Source organism: Siphateles boraxobius, unplaced genomic scaffold (genome assembly GCF_051911475.1).
Source record: "Siphateles boraxobius isolate OS27281-9 unplaced genomic scaffold, OSU_SipBor_1 22, whole genome shotgun sequence".
Classification (NCBI taxonomy): Eukaryota; Metazoa; Chordata; class Actinopteri; order Cypriniformes; family Leuciscidae; genus Siphateles; species Siphateles boraxobius.
In genome coordinates, this window is record NW_027508833.1 from 9,722,292 (window position 1) to 9,744,630 (window position 22,339).

Here is a 22,339-nt window from a genome sequence, read left to right on the forward strand (position 1 = left end):
TTCCAGGGAACTTGGTGCAATATATCAATAATAAGATAAAAAAGTCACTGCAACCAAACCGGTGACTTTTTTACGTAATAAATAAGGAAATGATGCATTAACACATTACTTATATCAAATCGCTCAGGCATTTCAGAATGACTAGAACAACATTTGAGATTCAATCATATGATCTGCTAAGTCACGCAAGTTTTTTGTTGTACAACCAAGAATTTATTTGGTAAATGCATAAATCGTAATGTATGCACATCTTCTTATTATATTATATTAAACATATCCTAAACTGAGCGCATGCATTTTATATGCCTAATAAGATTTTGAGCACATCTTGGCGTTTCCATCAAGCAATTTTTTAAATGCGATATCCCAAAACTTGCATTAAAATATGTGGATGGAAACATCTTTGTACCTTACAGCAGTATCTTACTACTGTAATTGTTTTGTTTTTTTGTCTGAGTTCTCTTGGGATGTTTCTATCTGTGATTATTTTGATAAGTGAAACAAAAACTCAATTATTTACCTAGCATGTTCTCAGTGTTTATGTCAAGTGTTTGGGTTTGATCAAATAATGCACACCCTTCAAACTGCTTTGACTCAAAACTATCCATGTTGCTAGAAATAGAGGTTTTGAGGTTGTTAGTTCAAGACGGTGTATACTGTACACAGAACAGTGTGTCGTGTATCATATTTCTGAAACTATGATATTGTGCACGTGCCATTTTGTCTCTCTCCAAATCAACACACAGCTGTATATTTCCATAATTATCAACTGCACCTAGAGTAAATCCAATATGAATCCTTAAAATGTCCACCATGTAGCTACATAGAGAGGAAAAGAACAAGAGAAATCTCCTTATTCTTTCCATGATGTCTCTGTATTAACTTCCAGGGAAAATGCATGATTGACAAATTTAGAAACCCGATTTAGATCTCAACATCTTGATAAGGGTGGAAAATGTTGCCACATGAAAAGTGTTGCCTGGAGCCTCATGGGACTGGGAAAAACTGACATAGGAACCTTCTTACGCTTTAAATATTATTGCGTTCGCGAGAAAGTTATGTGGTTTGTGGTGCGAGGACAGTAATAAACAATGACCTCATGTTCTAGTTGACCTCTAATGGTTCTGTGTGGATTCTGGTAACACACTGACTGGCGGCAAGACGATGTAATACAAAAGGTCTGGGCTCATTTGCATCTGGAAAACGTATCCCTAACCACAGCAATGTAGTCTTCATGGATCATTGAGTAAAAGGGAGCAGGGCAAAAGCCACAGCGAGGTTGTGAAATACAGCGGCTTATGGTTTTTTCCAGTAGTGATGATTTTTGAAGCATTTGTGAATACATTTAAGCACAATTCTGTATGAATTTGTGTATTATTTTTTGTATTATTAATTGATTGATTAGAGGTGACGGCCAGTAATTTAGGTCAGTGTTTGCAACAATAATATATCAATAATCAAAAGTTATTTGACAACATGGTAATAACTGTGATGATATGCAAGATAACTCCATTGGTTTGAAGACAATTGAAAGACCGATTCAAAGATAACAGCAGTCTAATATCCGGCTGTTAAGATAAAATCATTCAACGTGATGGCAACTGATATGAAAACTACCTACAACAGCCTATATGGTGAATACAGTTTGAAATACTGCGCTTGTAAGGCAGTCAAATCTATGTTGAGATGCTCCTGAGCCTCAATGGATCTAATTTTCTTATGTATTGTGTATTTCAAAAAGAAAGGAAAAAGTTGTTTGTGCAGTGCCCAGGTGCACAGGATATAGCCATGATTAGTCTACTCCTTTAATTATGGGGAGTTTTAGGATTGATATATTTAGTGTCCACTGCTAATTTCCAACATCTGGCAGGATGACAACAAAGTCTGCAGAACAAAGATAAAAGACGGAAGGGGGCGTTGGTGCAAAAGGTGAGGAAACATTCATTTTGGCATCTTCAGCAAGGTCTTGCAGCATGTGGACTGAAAGCTGCTGTCATGAAAGCGAGGTTTAACTGGAACCAGATTGCTTTGGTTACGAGAAAGGAACAAAGTAACAAAGAAACTCTCCTCCACATGACATCATCATCCGCACTGGCCCGATCTAAATAAAAGTGTTACTAATGAAATGCAAATGTAGCTGAATATAACTGTTTTCCCCTAATATATCTTCCTCCTCTGCCTTCCCTCCTTTCACTTCCAAACACTGGGGTGCAATAAACCTGTCTCACGAACTGGAAGTGCAACACCCTTCCTCAGCCAACACACATACACTGTACTCCATATTTAATTTATTTTATGTTGACATCTATATGTGTCTTTATGGGTGTGTGTATGTATATCTATATAATGTGTGTATGTATGTATGTATGTATGTATGTATGTATGTGTGTGTGTTTGTGTGTGTGTGTGTGTGTGTGTGTGTGTGTGTGTGTGTGTGTGTGTGTGTGTGTGTGTGTGTGTGTGTGTGTGTGTGTGTGTGTGTGTGTGTGTGTGTATGTGGGTGTGTGTTATATCATATGTATAAGTATCTCTACATATATTGTCATATTTATAGTATCTATACTATATATTGTTATAGCACTATGATGTTTTTTGCACAAAAACTATTGTTTATTTTACCACACTTTCTTAAATTTATGCTTTTTCTATTTACCAATCCTTGCGAGCTGCTAAACAGTCTTACATTGTTTTAATGACAATAAAGACCTATTCTACTCTATTCTATATTTGCCTTTATATTTACAGTTAACAGAGGGATTTATCCAAAATGACTTAAGCCAAATAGTTTAAAAAAAAGAGAAAAAATATAGTGCTATTTTAGTAGGCTATTATTTTAATATTTTGAACATTTTATTTTTTACCTTTATAATGCAGGTTTTAGTATGTGCTTTTGATTGTCTTTAATCTAATGTTTCATATTTATAACACTTTGTATTTTACTTTCATCTTCATATCAATTAGCTACAGAAAATCTGTAGTAGTTTAACTATATCAATAACAACACTGAAATGTGATATGCATATATCAATCTTATTTCATAATTCCAACTTTTATCTGCTCATAGAGAGAATACTAAAATGTTAGTGTGTGTATATTAAAACTTCCCTACAACTATAAACTTTTCCAATTAGCAACAACAGTTTAGTAGGGAATTTATGTTTAGAAAACCACAAAACCTTTTTTTTTCAGCTGTCTATATAAATTTAGCACGTTGTTCATTTGAGGGGATTCTGTATCATTATTTATTTATAACAAGTTTTAGTATAATATTTATTTATTTATTTTACCAAATGAGTAAATACCTTTGTTTGATTGGGAAGCGGTATGTCACTTTTAGTTCTTTATTCAGATCCTCCATTATCACTCGCTCGCGCTTCAAGTCGCTAACAAGACCAAACCGGTTCGCTCTTTCGGAGGAAGCCGGTTTCAGCTAGTGCGTCACCTTGGAAACCAAGTCACTATATATAGGGCTGAGAGCGAGTGCCGGCTTTTACTCCGACAGTTCGCCAGTTGATCAACACCATAGCCGTTTGTGCGCGAGGAGAACAACGTTACTTATTTTCAACTGTCTGATCTAATGGAAACACTCTTTGTAAATGCGTTTTAAGGTGAGTTGTATGATATTATTGAGTTAAATTTAGCATCATTAACGTTATAGCCGTTATGTTAGGATACAATTTCAGTATGGTACAGTCTAGTCATACATTAAGAAACTAGCCGCTAGTTACATAGCTAAACGTGTTTTTCTGACTTTTAAAGACCGTGGCTTGTGTAGTTGTGGCGTATGTTATGACATAACGTTAATGGCCTTCTCTGGTATGTGAGACTTGAGTCAACGTGGCCGGTGTGTGTGTGTCACGCTTTCTTGCGTAATTTTAATTTTGGCTTTGATAAATGTTATAACTAATATCATTATAGTCGGAACCAGCTGTGGTGACAAGGGCGAAGTAACTTGTATATCTTGATTATTTGGTAAACGCGTTATTCTCAAGATCAATGAAGTCAGTCAGGAGTCTCACACGTTGCAAAGCCTGACTAGCCTAAATAATTGCATTCTATTGGCTGAGCTGAAATCGGAAGCCGGCTGGAGTTGATCAGTGATTGGCTGACTGGAATGCCTGTTATAGTTTGTGCAAACAGATCGTTTCCTTATTGGGTAACTGGTGTAGTCGCGCTCTTCAAAGGGGAGGGACTAAGTTGACTGTCTTTACGTAAATGCCCAGCGTCGTGTCCAAAAATGTGTGCGGGTTCCAGTTCCGTTGAGAAACTATTTCCTAATCTTACACGATATGGTCTGTCTGTTACGATAAACGACAAATTTCGTGTTGTACTTTAATAACGTTACATTCAATGAAAGTTTCACACGCAATGTGACTTACCAGAAACGTTGTATATTTGGACTGATTTATTACATTGACTTTAGGCTTTAATAGACTGTAAAGAGTAACGTACGACGTAACTTAATCAATTTTTCTTGTCAATTTAATCCTTTCAGAATTCTTGCTTGAGAGAAGTACACACTGGCCCTGGCCTTGAGGCGTATCTGAAAGGATTCAACTTCACTGGTGAACCCCCCTGGCTGTCTGACGTCTGTTAGCATATTGTAATTCCATCTCTTCCATTAATCTGGTAAGCCATTATAAGTGACTTTAAAAAAAAAAAAAAGAAGAAAAAAAGGAACTGAATGTGGGAATTAATAGGATCTTAAGTCTTAGACATTTTTGAATGTGAATATTTAAGTAATGTTTAGCTCTAAAAAAATAAGTAGATATTGATATTTTTTTAGTGAAATCTCTATAAAAAAACGGTCAGAAGCTGTGAAACCCTGTTAATGGGGTGACATGAGTTGCTGAGGGATATAAAACTTGCAATTCTGAGAAAAAAAGTCTTCCTTTTTTCCTCATAAATGGACTTTGTAACTCAAAATTGTGAGTTTATATCTCACAATTCAGAGAAAAAGGTCAAATTGCGAGATGTTAACTCTTAGTTGTGAGATAAAAACTCGCAATTACCTTCTTTTTTTAATTCTGTGGTAGAAACAAGCTTCCATAAAACATCCTGTTATGTTATTTTATAAAAACAATGATGTTTTTATAAAAATTCATATAAGTGCTTTCCTTAAACTTTGTGGTTATTATAGTAACTAAAACCATTTAGTAAAAACGTTTCTTGACATAAATTTAAATATTAATAAAATGAATGCAAATTGCCACGGAAACATTCCTCGTTTTCATTTAGTTTATCCTGATGTGGTAGACAACTAAAACAGAAATAAAACTCTATAAAAAAGTATAGAAACATTTTTTTAAATAAATAAAAATGACACCATAAAATTAATGAGACTTTAAAATGAAAACGACAGTGTGAAATGTACAAATAAAAACTATTGATATCTAATTTATATTAAAACACTAGAGATGTGTGGACACTGTAACTGCACAGTAGCTGTGATAGTCCTCCTGTACAGAGTCATTGGATCAAAGATAAGGTGCTTGTTTGAGGACACTGACAGATAGTCTTTCCTTGAATTCATCAGCCACAGAGTAAAGTCTGTTATCTTAGAGGTCACATTTTATAATACCCCTGTCATTTTCTTTTACAGTTTATTTTGCAATAAATTATTGAACAAACACCATGACCACACTGACTGGATCAGACTTTGACTTCACCTTCCTGGAGGAGGGATTCTGTGCACGGGATATCGTGGAACAGAAGATCAACGAGTCGTCCTTATCGGTGAGTTAACCCTTTCTTTTATACCTGCATTCCTACCTGTCCGCTTAAGGCAAGGAATGGTGTTTGTCAATTTTCAGATTTGATTTCAGATTATATATATTATATTTATTATATATTATTCTGAAGGTTTTTACAGAGTTGTTTCCCCCTATATATATTTTTTGCCTGATTTTATACAGCATTTTATTTCTAAAAACATGGTGTATTTTTTTCCTGGTTGTTGAGAGTGTTGTCTGATTTATGGAGTGATAAACTTTAATATGTCAACAAATAAAAACAAGACTTTTGAATCTGGCTTTATCAAATGTTCCGATTTCTGTTCTGGAAATATATGCATATAAGTGTATGTTTCATTAGATAATGCTCATTTGTGTATTTTAACATAATATTTTAGAAAACTTGTATTAGAGGGAAATGTTGCAATTCTTAATATAATCAGTCAGCTGGTAAGTATGATGTTATTTTTTTAATCCTATTCACCTGTGGTGTCTTGCTTTAATTTCTGTAAAAAATAATAAATGTTAATATAAAAATATGCCTCCCTTTTGTTTATGCCAAAGGTTTTTGTGATGAAATGTTACACGGTCACATTTTTATGAGATTTGTGAACTATAATTAATCTTGATATACTTCCATTTGTTCCTAAATGGGGCTGCATATACAGTTTAGATTTCTGATCACGTTTCTTCTCTTCCTTTAGGATGACAAAGATGCCTTCTACGTGGCTGACCTGGGTGACGTCCTGAAGAAGCACCTCCGTTGGTTGCGCGTTTTACCCCGAATCACTCCGTTCTACGCAGTGAAGTGCAACGACAGCAGGGCTGTTATCACGACACTGGCGTCTCTGGGAGCGGGATTTGACTGTGCGAGCAAGGTATGTGGAAGATTCTTTATTCAAGTCCCATAAATCGCAAATTTGACTTTTCCATGTGTCTCCATGACCTCAGCAGCAAAAACTAAGTATGTTTAGCACTTTAATCCTGTATTAACCTGACTTGTAATCCTCTGCTAGACGGAGATCCAGCTCGTGCAGTCTTTGGGTGTGGATTCCAGCAGGATCATCTATGCTAACCCCTGCAAGCAGGTGTCTCAGATCAAATACGCCTCTGCTCACGGTGTGCAGATGATGACGTTTGACAGTGACGTGGAGCTCATGAAGGTTGCACGATGCCATGATAGTGCCAAGTGAGTAACGTTGCTAGAAAACCGCTAGTAACATCACTAGAAAACCATTTCTCACTTCACCACAAAATAATAGTGGTCGACCGATATGGATTTTTCTGATTGCCGATATCTTAGAGAGCAGGGTGGCTGATAACTGGTAATAAAGCTTATATATATATATATATATAAAATCAATATATATATATATATAAAATCAGGCTATTAAATTTATTGATAGTAAACAAGCATAACAATTACTGCAATTATATTTTACATACAATTTACTTAACTTTTTTAGTAAATATTTAGAAAAATTTTCAACTTGGAAATTTTCTTTTAATATAACAAATCTTTCAAACTTAAGAAATGAACCGTTAAATAAAGACGGTAAAATAATGAAGACTAAGTCTGTGCTCAGGTCTTCTCAATCAAAATGAAAGTCCCACTCATGACACTTATCGGCCGAACAGAAAGACTTGATGCCGATAACGTAAAAAAAACCCCCAAATATATGTTGACCACTACAGACTAATAAAAAAATAAGTAGGATTTTGTGCATTGTGACAAGGTTTTCATGACCATTAAACCCATTTTCTGTGTTTGCAGACTGGTTCTCCGTATCGCCACTGACGACTCCAAGGCCGTGTGCAGATTAAGTGTGAAGTTTGGTGCCACGTTAAAGAGCAGCCGGCTGTTGTTGGAGAGGGCGAAGGAGCTTGGGCTGGATGTGATTGGAGTCAGTTTCCATGTGGGCAGTGGATGCACTGATCCTGAGACATACAGGCAGGCCATCTCAGATGCACGCTGTGTTTTTGACATGGGGGTGAGTGGCCTTTTACTGTAGAAATTAAAAAAACACCCTCATTTCTGCGATAGTGTATAATTAATCTGAAAATGTATTGTCCACCAGGCGGAGCTGGGATATAACATGACCCTGCTTGATATTGGCGGAGGCTTTCCAGGCTCAGAAGACACCAAACTGAAATTTGAAGAGGTATTATTCATTTATTTATTTTTTAAATCAACATCTTAACTTTGGGTGATTTAAAGATGTTTAGATGATAAACTTTTGTTCATTTTTTGTGGTTTGCAGGTCGCTGCTGTGATTAGCCCTGCACTGGATAAATACTTCCCTGCTGACTCCGGCGTGAGGATCATTTCTGAACCTGGCCGCTTTTACGTGGCGTCTGCATACACACTGGCGGTCAACATCATTGCCAAAAAGGTCATCATGAAGGAGCAATCAGCCTCTGATGGTAAAAGCTAACATCCAAAACCATGTCTGTTTCTAATATGCTCTTAATATTTAGCAATATTATCAATTTAACTGCGCTGACACTATCGGATAAGAACATTTTAACTGAATTGAGATGCCTTATTCCACTAATTTGCAGCATCGTCACTGTTATTGAACTGAATTTAATCTACATTGAACTGACTTGAGCGGAATAATAATGACGCTTGTCTTCTGTAGAGCTGCTTCTAGCTGAATTGAACTTTTTTTGTAATTGTTGAACTTTGCCGTATCAACACTATTATTGAACTAAATTGAATCGTCATTGGAGCGCTTTATGAATAAATGTGACTTGACTGACTTCAATTTTTTCCCCCACTTCAGAAGAAGAGGATGGGACCAATGACCGAACCTTGATGTACTACGTGAATGATGGCGTTTATGGTTCCTTCAACTGCATTCTGTACGACCATGCACATGTCTTGCCCACTCTGCACAAGGTGTGGAAATTAGATTTAGCCCATAAAATTATCCTTTTTTTTTTATTTTTTTTGGTTCGATGGTGGTTTTTATTTTCTAAAACTAACCTGTAATCTCTTGTAGAAACCCAAGCCTGATGAGCGCATGTACCCATGCAGTATTTGGGGACCCACCTGTGATGGGCTCGACCGCATTGTGGAGCAGTGCAGCCTGCCGGACATGCAGGTGGGCGACTGGCTGCTGTTCGAGAACATGGGTGCCTACACTGTAGCCGCATCCTCCACCTTCAATGGCTTCCAGAAACCCGATATTTATTACATCATGTCCCGAACAGCCTGGTAAGTTGGGTTTGGGAAGCCATTTTCATGATGTTAACTGTTCTTTGATTTCTTTCGTTTGATTTAGCCGTACACCTTACTAAAATGCCTAGTAGTATCTAAAATAACACTGAATCTCTTACATATTTAGTTTAAAATGATACAAATAATATTTTTTTTAAATATCTAAAAATAATACCCTATCAAAACAAAGGTTGTATCTGTTAACATTAGTTAATGCACTGTTGAACTAACATGAACAAACAATGAAAAGTTGTATTTTTATTAACTAACATTAACAAATGTATTGCTCATTGTTAGTTAATATATTAACTAATGTTAACAAATGAACCTTATTGTAAAGTGTTAGAGATTATTGTACTAAAAGAATCGCTAATGGAAAAGGCTGGTTTTGACGGACTGATCTTTCATTGTAGGCAGTGCATGCAGCAGATCCGTGACCAGGGGATTCCACTTCCCGCTGAGGAGCAAACCACTGGAAACATGCCATCGCACTGCGGGCGTGAGAGCACCCTAGACGTGCCAGCCAAGCCAAGCCCTACTCACGTGCTGTAACACTCTGACCACCACAGCTAGAGCCAGTTCTCATTCAGACAGTTTATCTTGCATTTTACACCAAAACACCTTCTTGAGGTCCATTTCCAAATTTGTGCTTTCAAAGTTACAACACAAGTTTAATTAACTATTCTAAATGCAGCTCTTTTGCCTCTTGTTTTTAAAGCTGCAAACCCTCAGACCTGAAGGACGCACATTTTTGTCTGACAGTCCTGTGGCTGTGTTTTAATTTAGTTTTTTTTTCTACTCATTTTTTTTATATATATATATACATATATATCTTTGTAATTTGAGGCCAGATACTTGAGTGGAGGATACAAGGGTGGTTTAAATGTGTCTGATATTCTGTGAGTTGGAGGAAGGTCTATTCCTGAACTGATTTCCCCCTCTTAAACATCCAAATGGAAGACATGCTACTTTCCATGGAGGAGCGTTAAGAGCTTGTTGGGAGAACATTTCATGAAATGGCTTATTTTCGATCTCACCGTCCACCATAAAGACACGTACAGATTTCCTCCTCAATGACCTTTTTTTTTTTTTTTTTACTTGATTAGTAACCTAACATTAAGATTATTGACATTAAATATGTATTATTGATCTGAATTGTATGCCACTGATGCATTTGAAGCGGATATGAAAGAGATGGGATTGCATTTATACTGCTTTCCTATGGAAACTTTTTTTTTTAAGTTTTGTATTTTTATATAAATAAAGGTAGTTGTAAAATGTTGAATTGTCTTGCTTTTCATTTACATGCCCAGCAGCCTTTCAGTATTTTGCAACTGAATAAGTGCACAAAGATCCTGGGTTACAGACACTGAAACTAACCAGGAGTAACTATATATGTAGCACAATGGGAAAAGTTTGTCAAGTGAATAAGCTTCATGGCTATTCATGAGGTCTGATTATTCATGGTGCATGTGTTCAAAAAATGTGGAACTAGAGTTTTTTTTTTTTTTTTTTAAATTGCTTACAATTTCTGAAACTGGCTCCATTTCCCGGAAGACCACATAACCACACAGCATGCAAATATGCCACATCTTTTGCAAAAGCAAACACTTCATCTAAGACTACTTTAACTCTTCAAATAAATGTGTTCTTGTATAATAACTACATGCATACATCAAATGATTAGCCATAAATGGCATCAATATACACAGATGTGAAAAATATAAAACACAACTCTTGTGCCTTGCTTGTGGAGTGTACAGGAGTTTGTCACTCGTGCACAAATACACTACATACCGTCCATATGCACAATTGATGAATTTTACAGTTATTGAACTGAACTGAATCAACATTGAACTGACTTGAGCTGAATAATGACACTGTATTGGCTTGCTAAAGCTGCTTTACAGCAGAACTTGATTGTAAGTATTGTAAAACTGCTTTGAAACCGTATAGTAAAAAGCACTATAGAAATAAAGGTGACTTGCATATTCAGTATATATTTACAAAATAAACAAATGCAAGGGTGAAATGAGTATTTGTTTCTCAAAACATCAAGTTTTGGCTTCTAAGTGATCAAATTAGGTATATTTACACTAAAAACAGAAATGCAAGGGGGTAAAAATAAATGATTTCTTTCTAAAAAAAAAGTGTTTTCACACATGATCATTGGCTGTGGGTCATCAGTAAATGTGTGTGCCATTTAAATGCCAGTGTTTTCAAATGAATCACAAGAGCTGTTAGTTTTGAGTACTGTGTCTAATATAGAGAACTGTTTAACGTTTTGCAAAACGTTTATTTTTATTTTTTACAATTGCAAACTGTAAGGTGCTTGCAGTTTTTCAGACTTGGTCTCAAAATAAGATAAATGAGTGAATGGTTTCTCTGAGTGGGCCTCAAGTTTCACTTTTTGTTTTATTAGCAACTGTAAAGCACTGTAACATGACTGTAGCGCCGTCTACTGGTGATGTTTGTATTTGTTACAGTTAAATGCAATAGGTTTAGGTTTTTATTTCATTTTTCTTTCGAACGGACCATTTCAATTAAACAGATCGTTATTACCAAACACCAAATGAAGCAACGAGGGTCCAGTTATCTTATAAATATGGTGATTAATTTACCAACTATTTTAATGTGCGGCAAAAATTATTTTCTATGCATTTGTTTTTACCAAGGAACACACACGCACACAAGCACTGCCACTGAGTAATATTAGTTAACTACATGTACTTAGGGTTAGGGTTTGGTTTAGGGGTTAGTTAGGCTACTTGTAATTATGCATAATTTACTGTTATTACTTTAGTAAGTCCATGTGTAATGTGTAACTACTTCACCTTAAAATTAAGTGTTACCTAATATTTTACTAAACTTATTACGTTTGATAACCCTCTACAAAATAAATAATGGATTACTTGATATATATTAAATATGATCATATTTTGGCTTTGTTTTGTATTTTCCTTCACTCTGCAAAACACATTGTTTCAAAGCAGCCAATGTTAATGTTTATAAACATTGATGGCTTACCACATTTAGATAATGGAAATTTTCTGAAATTTGACTGATTTGACATTGACCAACCTTGTCACCTGACTAGATAAGACTAGATAAAACTAAACACACATACACAAAGTTATCTAATTAGTTTACATTAGAATAATTTTTTTAAATTATATTTTTACATTTTGTTTGGAACATCGACATCAATTTTGAGAATTCTAGCCTATTAAATGTGGTCTGCAATTCGGGTGAGAAATGTCACGATTCTATCATTTTGGGAGAGGCAACTTATCTCAGTTAAAAAGGAAGAAAAAAGAGAGAAAAAGAATAATAAACAAAAAAGTGACGCGTTTTTTAAATCATTTGGACAAGTTGTAAAAACCGCTTCCGGGTCAGGAAACATCTCAAACTCAAGGAACAGCGAGTGAAAGAACATGAGGTAATTGTGGGGAAACATCGATCACGGGGCTGTGACTCAAGCGAACGTTACGAAATATTACATAATGCATAGGCTACATTTATTATTTGATTTAAATACATTTCTTATTTAATCCTCCATGTGAAGGTTTATGTGCTCGGATTATTTGTTTAAACAATAGTTTAAAACAAGACATGGGTTGTTAGGCTACCAAACAAACCAAATGTGGGACGATTATAAGTTTGTGTGGGACATATTACCAACACTAAAACATATAACCTGATACTGTTATATAATGTTTATCTAACTTAATAAAAACATTTGTATTCTGCCTTTCAGCTGATAAAAAATATTTATTATTTAATCCCTTCCAGAAAACACTTTAGCCTACATCACGTAACATTACATCACTGAGCCCCAAGACAGCAGGCATCATGCAGATAACTATTTGAAACAGTTCTGACCAAGTCCAACTAAAATACAACAAAATAATGAACAAATAAAATGTAAACCAACATGAATTTAGATCATTGACAGTCTTATATATTAAGAATATGAAACCAAAAACGTTTTTTTTAGAAAGGATGTGAATTAAAACAACCACAGCAGGCAGCAAGTTGATAAATTCTGTTAAATTTAAATTTCCGAATTAAACATAGAGAGTCTGAAGATGTCCAGTTTAAAAGTATTCTTTTTTTTTGTCCGCAAGAGTCATACCCATCAATAGATTGTAGTTGCTGAGAGCTTGGAAGAGTGTTTAATGTCTCGGAAGATTAGAGACCTGCAAGGCCATTTGAACATAATGTCTCACTTGTAGATAACAAAAAAAGTCGGAACCTGGGAGATTAAATGCAGATTGCAACTGATTTATGTACCATCTGAAATGTACCACAAATATGCAAATGTACCACAGAATCTGGTCCCAAATCTGCACAAGATGTCAGCGCCGTATTAGGACTTTGGAGGCTTCACTTTTCACCAAAGGAAGAGAGTGAAGGGGCGTCGTCCATCTTTGTTTACAGTCTATGGTATAAACCCAGTATGGTCTGAGTGTACTATTGTTGATATGTTTTCCAAGTCTGTTTGCTAACACTTTTGTTATTACCTTCTGATCAACATTAAGAAGCAATATAGAGTTTCTGCTAATAAAGTTTCTGCTTATCACCCAATTCAAAGTGTTTTTGTTTCAGTTTAAAGGTGCTCTAAGCGGTGTCACGCGTTTTTTAGGCCAAAACATTTTTTGTCACATACAGCAAACATCTCCTCACTATCCGCTAGCTGCCTGCACCCTGAACACACTGAAAAAAAGCGGTCTCTGCAGACACCCCAGGCTCCACAAACAGCGACAAAAACAAACTGGGCTAACCCGCACCACGAAACATAACAAACTGTTCCAGCCAATAACCGACAAGGAGGATTTGGGGGGTTAGTGTGCGGATGAGGAGGAGGGAGGTTCTAGCTAGCCTCCGTTTTGTTTGACAATACTTTAAACGTCAACAAGAAGTGATGTCATCCCACGTTGTTTAGAGCACCTTTAATTAAGAGATTCTCATTATTCCTGAAATTTAATTATATTCATATTTTAAATTCAGTATCTTATTATAATCTTGTTGTAATCTATAGTTTCTACGTGTCTTTTCTAATGTTGTGAGTAAATGTTCATTTATTAAAAGCCTTCTATCGCTATTTTTCTTATTCGAAAGAAATAATGTGGCCACTCATGACTGCCTTAAGGGTATCCCATAAAATTTAATCAGAGACAGAGGCATCATCATTATTTATACAAAATAAAAAATAAATCATCCAGTTAAGTGTTAATGTATTTTTCAAAAGCTGGGTCTTTAAGTAGGTAAGGATTAAATTGCCAATAATAACTTTGTCATGGCAGGATTTCTCTCACATACCAGTTATTCTGTGTATCAGTTCACAAGTAACCAAAAAACAGTCAATCCTAGTATAAGATTTATGAACAAGTGAGTAAAATGAGTACTCCCTATCTGTTGGGGGTTGCAACATCCAAATATATACCATATTCCTATCATCAATCAATCTATTGAGGATGGTTCTGAGGTTATATGAGGAGGTGGCTTTAAAGAGAATCGGTCTAAAAACAGATCTAGATAACAATTGAAATCACCACCAATAATGACATTTACTGTTCGAGTCAGTTCACTAGTGTAATAGCTTAAGCTTCTAATGTTGTACGTCACACGCATCACACACATGACCAGTGTCGGCCAATTGTGAGCCTACGTGTGACGTAGCTCTACACAATCACACTTTTTTTAAGTACGGACTGGTCAGTATTTCATGATATCGATTTGAATACAGCTACTGAGACGACTACGGACTATATTCGCTTCTGTGTGGATACAATAATCCCAAAAAAGGAGATAATGGTGTTTCCTAATAATAAGCCTCACATAACAAAAGAAGTGAAAGCTTGCATCAATAGGAAAAAAGCAGCTTTTCGGAATAAGGACCGGATTGAGATAAAAGTCGTCCGAAAGGAACTGAATAAATTATTATTGGAAGCTAGGAAGCGTAAAAAGGACTATATTGAACAAAACTTCTCATCTATGAACAACAAAAAACTGTGGAACTCATTACGAACTATTTCGAACATGGATTCCAAAAAACAACGTTTCATTACTACTGATGATTTTAAGAAAGCAAATGAGTTGAATTACTTCTTTGCAAGGTTTGAAAGTAATGACCCTGTTAAGGAATGTGAAGAGTTTTTACTAAATGTTGATTGTGCAATGGGTTTAAGAATAATTGTGGATCCCCAAGAAGTTACTGCACTTTTTCGGAAAACTTTTCAATTTTCCAGCAATCGCTAGACAATCATACGGTTCCTTCGTTATGGAAAAAGACTATCATTACACCAGTTCCTAAAAAAACAGGCGCTGCTGATAATAATGATTTTAGACCAATTGCTATAACTTCTGTAATTATGAAATGTTTGGAGAAGTTTGTGATATCAAGACTGAGATGTGAAGTAAATTCATTATTAGATCCATTTCAATTTGCCTATACAGTGGGAAGAGGGACTATCGATGCTGTTAATACTATCACTCATTTGACTCTTCAACATCTAGAATCCTCCAATGCCTATGTACGATTGCTCTTTATAGATTTTAGCTCTGCTTTTAATACGCTTAAGCCGCAGGTACTTCTGAGTAAGCTTGGAAAGAGTGATGTTAACCCTTTTATTATTAAGTGGATTTTCTCTTTCTTAACCAAACGCACTCACATTGTAAAAGTAAATAATACACTCTCTGATCCCATACCAATTAGTATTGGTGCGCCTCAAGGTTGCGTATGCTCTCCCTTTTTGTTTACTTTATATACAAATTACTGTTTTAGTATAAATAGGAATAATTATATAATCAAATATTCTGATGACACAGTAATATTGAGTCTTTTGGCGAAAGATCATGATATATCAGTGTATCTGTCTGAAATTGAGAATTTTGTGCGGTGGTGCAATGTAAATCATCTCATCGTAAATGCATCAAAAACTAAAGAAATGATAATAGATCCAAAAAAATTAGGTGATTACAGCCCAGTCATCATCAATGATAATGTCATTGATCAGGTGGATACCTATAAGTATCTAGGTGTGGTTATTGATTGTTCATTCACTTGGAAAGCTCACATTGATTACGTCGCCTCAAAATTCCAACAACGCTTAGGCTGTTTGGTGTAAATCAGAGAATTATGCAATTATTTTATTATGCCGTTTTAGGTAGTCTTTTAAATTATGGCATGCAAATCTGGTATGGCAATCTTTCGGTTCAATTAAAATCACAGATTGCTCGTCTTGTGAGAATTGCAATGAAGGTTATGGGTATAAGGGAATACTCATCACTTCAATCAATTTAAGAATCGTTGGTTTTAAAAAATGCACAGACAATAGTAGGTGATACCAGCCATGTTTTATTTCCAATGTATGAGTTGCTGCCTTCAGGGAGACGGTATAGAGTACCATTGTGTAAGAGTAACCGTTATAAAAAATCCTTTATTCCCCTATCAACTAACATGTTAAATAGCAAGATGCAGTAATGTTGGTCAATAGTTTCTGTGTGTGTATTTGTTATTTGTTATGTTATATGTATACTGTACTAATGCAGCCTCGAGTCCATTTGCTGTATGTATGTGGTGTATTAATGTAGCTTTGAGCCCAAGACAAATTTCCTGAAGAAGGACAATAAAGTTTACAAACAAACAAACAAACAAACACTACGTTAACTGACTAGAGGCCCACAGAGAAGGAAATGAATAGTTGAAATAAAGTCGTTATTTTTGTTTGTTTTTGAAAACAAAAAGTATTCTCGTCGCTTGATAGACTTAAGATTGAGCCACTGTAGTCACTTGGACTATTTTAACGATGTCTTTAATAACTTTTCAGGGCTGGCAAGTGTCAATCCCTTAGAAGCCTGTGGAGGAGTGATCCAGCTCTCATTTTTAATTAAAAATATCTCAATTCGTGTTCCGCAGATGAACGAAGGTCTTACGGGGTTGGAACAACATGAGGGTGAGTAAATACTGACAGAATTTTCATTTTTGGATGAACTATCCCTTTAAAGTTTTTGATGAAGACATTCCAGGATTTTTCTCCATATAGTGGACTTCAATGGGGTCCAACGGTTTGAAGGTCCAAATTGCAGTTTCAATGCAGCTTCAAAGGGCCCTACACAATCCCAGCCATGGAATAAGGGTCTTATCTAGCAAAAAGATCGTTAATAAAAAAAAAAATATATATATATATATATATATATAATTTTATTTTTTTTACCACAAATGCTTGTTTTGCTCTAGCACTGCGATGCGCCACGCATTACATAATCATGTTCAAAGGTCACTCAGCAATGTAATGGTCCTCCATGGCTATCTACAATCAGTCATCATCAAGTGAATCCCAATTTTTATCCCAATGATCAACAAGTAGGTAGGGATCAAAGGCTTTTGCCATCTGATCAAATGCAGGGAAATGCATTTTGTATGTCCGGTCTTCCATGGATGCCTCCAAATTGGCCGAACTTCTTTCAAAGTGAAGGGTTGTTTAGGCCTCCATACCTACCAGATTTTCCTTATCTAGTATTACATCCATCCAGCTCAGCTTAATTGTATTCCTTCAAGAGTCGCAACGTTGCCTCCTAGAGATCTATCAGCTGGATTTCCTTATGCTTCTCTTGGACATCCACATCAAACTTCCTTACAACAGCAAACAACTAAAAAAGCTGTGGAGCAGCAAGTTAATCCTTCCATTATGTCTCTTCAGAATTCTTTGACTCCCAGAGTCAATACCTCTGCTGCAGCAGCAAAGAGATGTGAATCAAATAACTGCACTTACTCCAATTGGAATACAAATGTCGGTACCTGATCAGCATATGTACATTTCATATATACAGATCAGTATAGTATGTACATTTCATTCAGCAGTGAATGTGCCTCATAGGATGCCAATTTTTCAGCCTTTCAGGTCAGCCCATATTGAAAGACTTTCATTTCCATATTTGAAGAGTGATGACCCCCAATAGTTTGTAATGCTGAATATGGCTTTAAAGAATTTGTCACCCCCAGAAGAAACTGAGAAATACAAGTAACATATTCTTCTGGATCACTTGAAGTCGGATGCAGCTCGACACCTGGCCTTGGCTTATGCCCAATTATTCCCAACCTTACACTACTGCCTTACAGGCACTTCAGAAGGGATATGATCAACCCCAACATTTGATGCTGTGGGAGATTGTTGCAATTAAGAACTTACCAGCTGTACGTTCAGGAGATTCCGTTGGATTTGGCTATCAGTATCAAGGTGAGAGTTTGAATGCCTATTTGTTACCTGGACAGGTACTAGGCCCTTCCTTGATTGGAGTTTTACTTCGGTTTAGAGAGCATCAAGTTGCTATCAGTGGAGACATTTGATCCATGTTCCATCAAGTCCGCCTCTTGTCTTCTGATTCGCCCCTGCTACGCTCCTTGTGGCGAAACATGAGAAGAAATGATGCAGCTGATGTCTATGAATAGCAGGTTTTGCCTTTTGGTGCTAAATGTAGCCCTTGTTGTGCCACATATGCTCTCCAGAAATGTGTTCAGATTCTTCCTGTTGAATTTTAAGATGTTCAATCCTCTGTCTTGCATTCCTTTTATGTGGAAAATTGCTTGCAAAGTTTTCCAATTACAAAAGAGGTCAATGAGATGCTTATGAAGATGCGTTCTTCCTTAGTTGAAGGAGGTTTTGAGATTCGGCAATGGGCCGGTAACCATGTCTCTGTGATTTACCACTTACCAGCAGAAGCCCGTTCAGTAAACACTGACCTGTGGTTAAGTCATGACTGCACAGATCCATGCAAGGGTATCCTTGGACTTAGTTGCAAATGCTTGCAGGATACCTTGAGCTACAAGCAATGTCTAGTGAAGTATACTGTCCTAACATTGCGGGTTGTACAGTATATCGGATACTTGCACGTCAGTATGACCCACTGGGTTTCATCATTCCATTCACGGCACGTGCTTAAGTAATTCTGCAACAGTTAAGGATGAAGCCTACTAGAGGAATTAATGCTGCCATGATGGCATGGGAAGGAGAGTTACCAGATTTGGTTAAGGTCCATATACCTTGATGGTATGGTCCAAGAAAGAACTGGGAAGATCCAGTCATCAGAGAGCTTCACATACTGTATTCTGTGTCTCATCGAAAAAGGCATATGGCTCAGTTGCCTACTTGTCATGGCTCGTTCAAGGGTAGCACCGAAAAAGACCATTTCTATTCCTCGTTTAGAACTGTGTGCTGCTCTGACTGGGGCTCAGCTAGCGAACCTGTTGCAAAAGGAACTCACCTTGGCAATTGAAAAAGTGACACTTTGGTCTGACTTTATAACTGTGCTGACCTGGATCCAGTCTGAATCCTGCCAGTAAGAGATCTTTGTGGCAAACCGCATCACAGAGATTCTTGAGTATACTAGACCGGATCAGTAGAGATATGTTGACACTGTAAGAAATCCTGCATATGACATCACTCGAGACTTGCTGAATTGTCTGGTACTATGGTAAATGGTAAATGGACTGCATTTATATAGCGCTTTCACAGACCGAATGGCCACCAAAGCGCTTTACATATTTGCCTCACATTCACCCATTCATACACACATTCATACACCGACGGCGGTGTCAGCCATGCAAGGCGCCACCCAGCTCGTCGGGAGCAGTTGGGGTTAGGTGTCTTGCTCATGGACACCTCGACACTTGGTCAGGTGGAACCGGGGATTGAACCACCAACCTTTCGGTTTGTAGACAACCTACATGAATCACTGAGCCAAAGAGGTTGGGATAGAGCTGAGAAAACCTTTGTTTTGTGGACTTAATCAAGCACCAGCAAACTCTCCAAAGTCTGATTTGTCTCAATTCCATACCTGGTCAGAGTTGAATGCAGCAACTGTTGAAAACCTCTCTTTGGACTTAGGAGATGAGACTAAACCTTCTCAAATGCAAGCAGAATTATATCTTCTGCATCAAGCCCAGATGGAAGATTTTCCTGAGGAATATAAACTGCTTAAAATTGGCCATGAAGGTTCCTTACATGGCCGTTTAGTTGACTTGGCGCCAGAGTAGGATTCCATTACAGAGCTGATAAGAGTGGTTGGATAACTACGTCAAAGTGAGGATTTGGATCCTGAAGCTATTTATTCTATTGTCTTAGACCCTAAGAATAATGTAACCAAAATTTTGGTTGCTGACTTTGATTCAAATCTGTGCCACCATGGACCACAAAGAGTGTTAGCTCAGCTTTGTCTGGGTTCTGAGAGGGTGACTGTTAATAAAGAAAATTCAGAGGTCATGTCATGGGTTATTGGTGTAGCAAGTGGAAAGGTGTGCCTTCCATTCCCAGAATGGCTGATCTACCAGCTTCCAGGCTTCGTCGGTATAAGCCTCCCTTTTGGTTGACGGGTATGGATTGTTTTGGACCTTTAACTATCAAAGTAGGTCGTTGACATGAGGAGGTGGGGCATTATCTTTAAATGCCAGACAACATAGTGTCTTCATTTCTAACTACTTTCTAGTATGGATACTCACAGTTTCCTTCTGGCCTTGTAGCTCATAGAGGTCAACCCAATGAAATATTGTCTGATCAAAGGACCTATTTCTAGAGAGAGAAAGAGAACTCCGGGAAGCATTTTCTCAGCTTAGTCTCTCTCTTCATGAGATGCTTGCCCAACAGCAAATTAAATTATCATTCTATCTACCATATTCTCCCCATTTGGAGGTACCTGGAAGAGAGAGGTACGGTCTGTTAATACAGCATTACCAGTACCTTTCGGAACACAAGTAGTCTCAGAGGAAGTTCTGTATACAGTGCTTGTTGAAATTGTGGAGTTGCTAAACTCAAAACCCTATCGGCTATCTGTCTTCAAATATTTCATCCTAATAAATATGATATCCCCAAATATCCTAATAATGTAGTGGCGAGATACATCTCTCCCACAAATATGCAGATTCAGAACTACTTACCCGTAGAAAGTGGAGACACAGTCAAGTTCTTGCTGATCAATTCTGGGACAGTTTTTATTGAAGATCATCTTCCAAGTCTTCAGACTCGTCAAAAGTGGGAACTTGATGGTAATCCTATTGCTCCTTCTACCATAGTAGACAATGTAAGTTAATTTTGCTTGTTTGCTTGATATGTTTGATATTTTGCATACATTGAATTTTAGTTTGTTTCATTTCTTTGATCCTACATAGTTATTGCTGATTTCAGTTGTATGTTTTAAAACATGCTAATGTGTTTGAATTATATTAATTGATTATTTTTTGTTTATGAATTTATTAGAAACCAACAAGTACCAGCACTGTCATCAATGGGAAATGTCTACTCCTGTACATGTTGAATAAATAGAGAAAAAGAGACCTATGACTGAATGAGTTTTAATGGACCAACCATTCCGGTAGCAACAGCCAAGTCAGCCTAAAATTCCTTCTAAATTTCGACACTGATATCTAACTAACTTTCCGCCCTCGACTCTAACCGAGGATTCCTGTTTTTAAATTCCCTAGTCTTCCTTTCAGTCCACAACCCTGACCAGGAGTTCTCATCGCTCTCATCATCTGAAACAAGGAGATATAAACATTGTATTCTGTTAACTACTGTACAGACACACACACACAATCTCCAAGTTATCTCTCCCCTTCTCCCGCATTTATTGATCCACCACAATAACATTAGTGAAGTTAGCCAGTTCTAGATAGAATTCAATATACCAACAATCCCCTGCTGTTACAGTTACATCAATGATAATGTATATGCTACTTTTACTTACTGAACGTTACAAGAGCATCAGGCTCGTTTTGTGTACCGCATAGGATAGCATCTGGCTCATTTTCTGAAACGTTAACGTTTGTGTCATCTGCTGCAGCTGTGGTGTCACTCGAGGTGACAGTAGCTTCAGGGGCAGGCTTACGAAAACACTCATAGAGCGTAGTTTGAGTTCGCTTTCGTTTCATATATCCTTTAGTGATTCACATTAGATTAGTTAATTCCAAACTTGTGCCAAAAATGACCGCCAACCAACTGTGTTGTTCCTTGGTAGGTGACTTCAGATCTAGGTCACAGGCCATGGAAGCCCCAATGGACCAAAGTTCAGTGCTTCGCAAAACAGACTGGGTGAATTTATGAATGTAATGAAATTTATGAATGGCAAAGACAGAGTATCGGAGCATAAGAATGCCATTAGAAAAGCTAATTTAAATTGCCCTGTGGCTAAACACTTTCAAAATGTGCACAACAGTAATCCAGAAGGCCTAATGGTTGAGGGTTTAGAAACTATTAAAAAGAATATTCGGGGTGGTGACCGATTAAAATTACTTTTACAGAGAGAAACTTTTTATATATATGAGTTACAGGCCACAGTATACCCTGGTGATTGAAGAAATAGATTTCAGTCCCTTTTTTTTTTTTCTCGC

The 22,339-nt window shown here is 36.8% G+C and overlaps 1 protein-coding gene across 2 annotated transcripts; it reads left to right on the plus strand.

The window, feature by feature from the left end:
• The first annotated feature begins 3,440 nt into the window (after nt 1-3,440).
• Nucleotides 3,441-10,237, plus strand: odc1 (ornithine decarboxylase 1). 2 transcript variants are annotated; one of them, XM_077238587.1, is made up of 11 exons: nt 3,441-3,608; nt 4,496-4,629; nt 5,603-5,736; nt 6,437-6,610; nt 6,749-6,921; nt 7,507-7,723; nt 7,811-7,894; nt 7,994-8,156; nt 8,522-8,634; nt 8,738-8,952; nt 9,369-10,237. In XM_077238587.1, the coding sequence occupies exons 3-11, from the start codon at nt 5,635-5,637 to the stop codon at nt 9,505-9,507; spliced, it is 1,380 nt and encodes a 459-aa protein (XP_077094702.1). In that variant the 5' UTR covers nt 3,441-3,608; nt 4,496-4,629; nt 5,603-5,634; the 3' UTR covers nt 9,508-10,237. The 2 variants fall into 2 exon arrangements, with proteins under 2 accessions (XP_077094702.1, XP_077094701.1); XM_077238586.1 differs by having other exon boundaries at nt 3,452-3,608; nt 8,519-8,634.
• Nucleotides 10,238-22,339: the final 12,102 nt, after the last annotated feature.

Bases quoted from the DNA above. Each gene is read 5' to 3' on its own strand.
- odc1 (XM_077238586.1), top strand. From the start codon at position 5,635: ATGACCACACTGACTGGATCAGACTTTGACTTCACCTTCCTGGAGGAG. The intron at 6,922-7,506 runs GTGAGTAACGTT...CTGTGTTTGCAG, and splicing joins CGATGCCATGATAGTGCCAA to ACTGGTTCTCCGTATCGCCA. The intron at 7,895-7,993 runs GTATTATTCATT...TGTGGTTTGCAG, and splicing joins CCAAACTGAAATTTGAAGAG to GTCGCTGCTGTGATTAGCCC.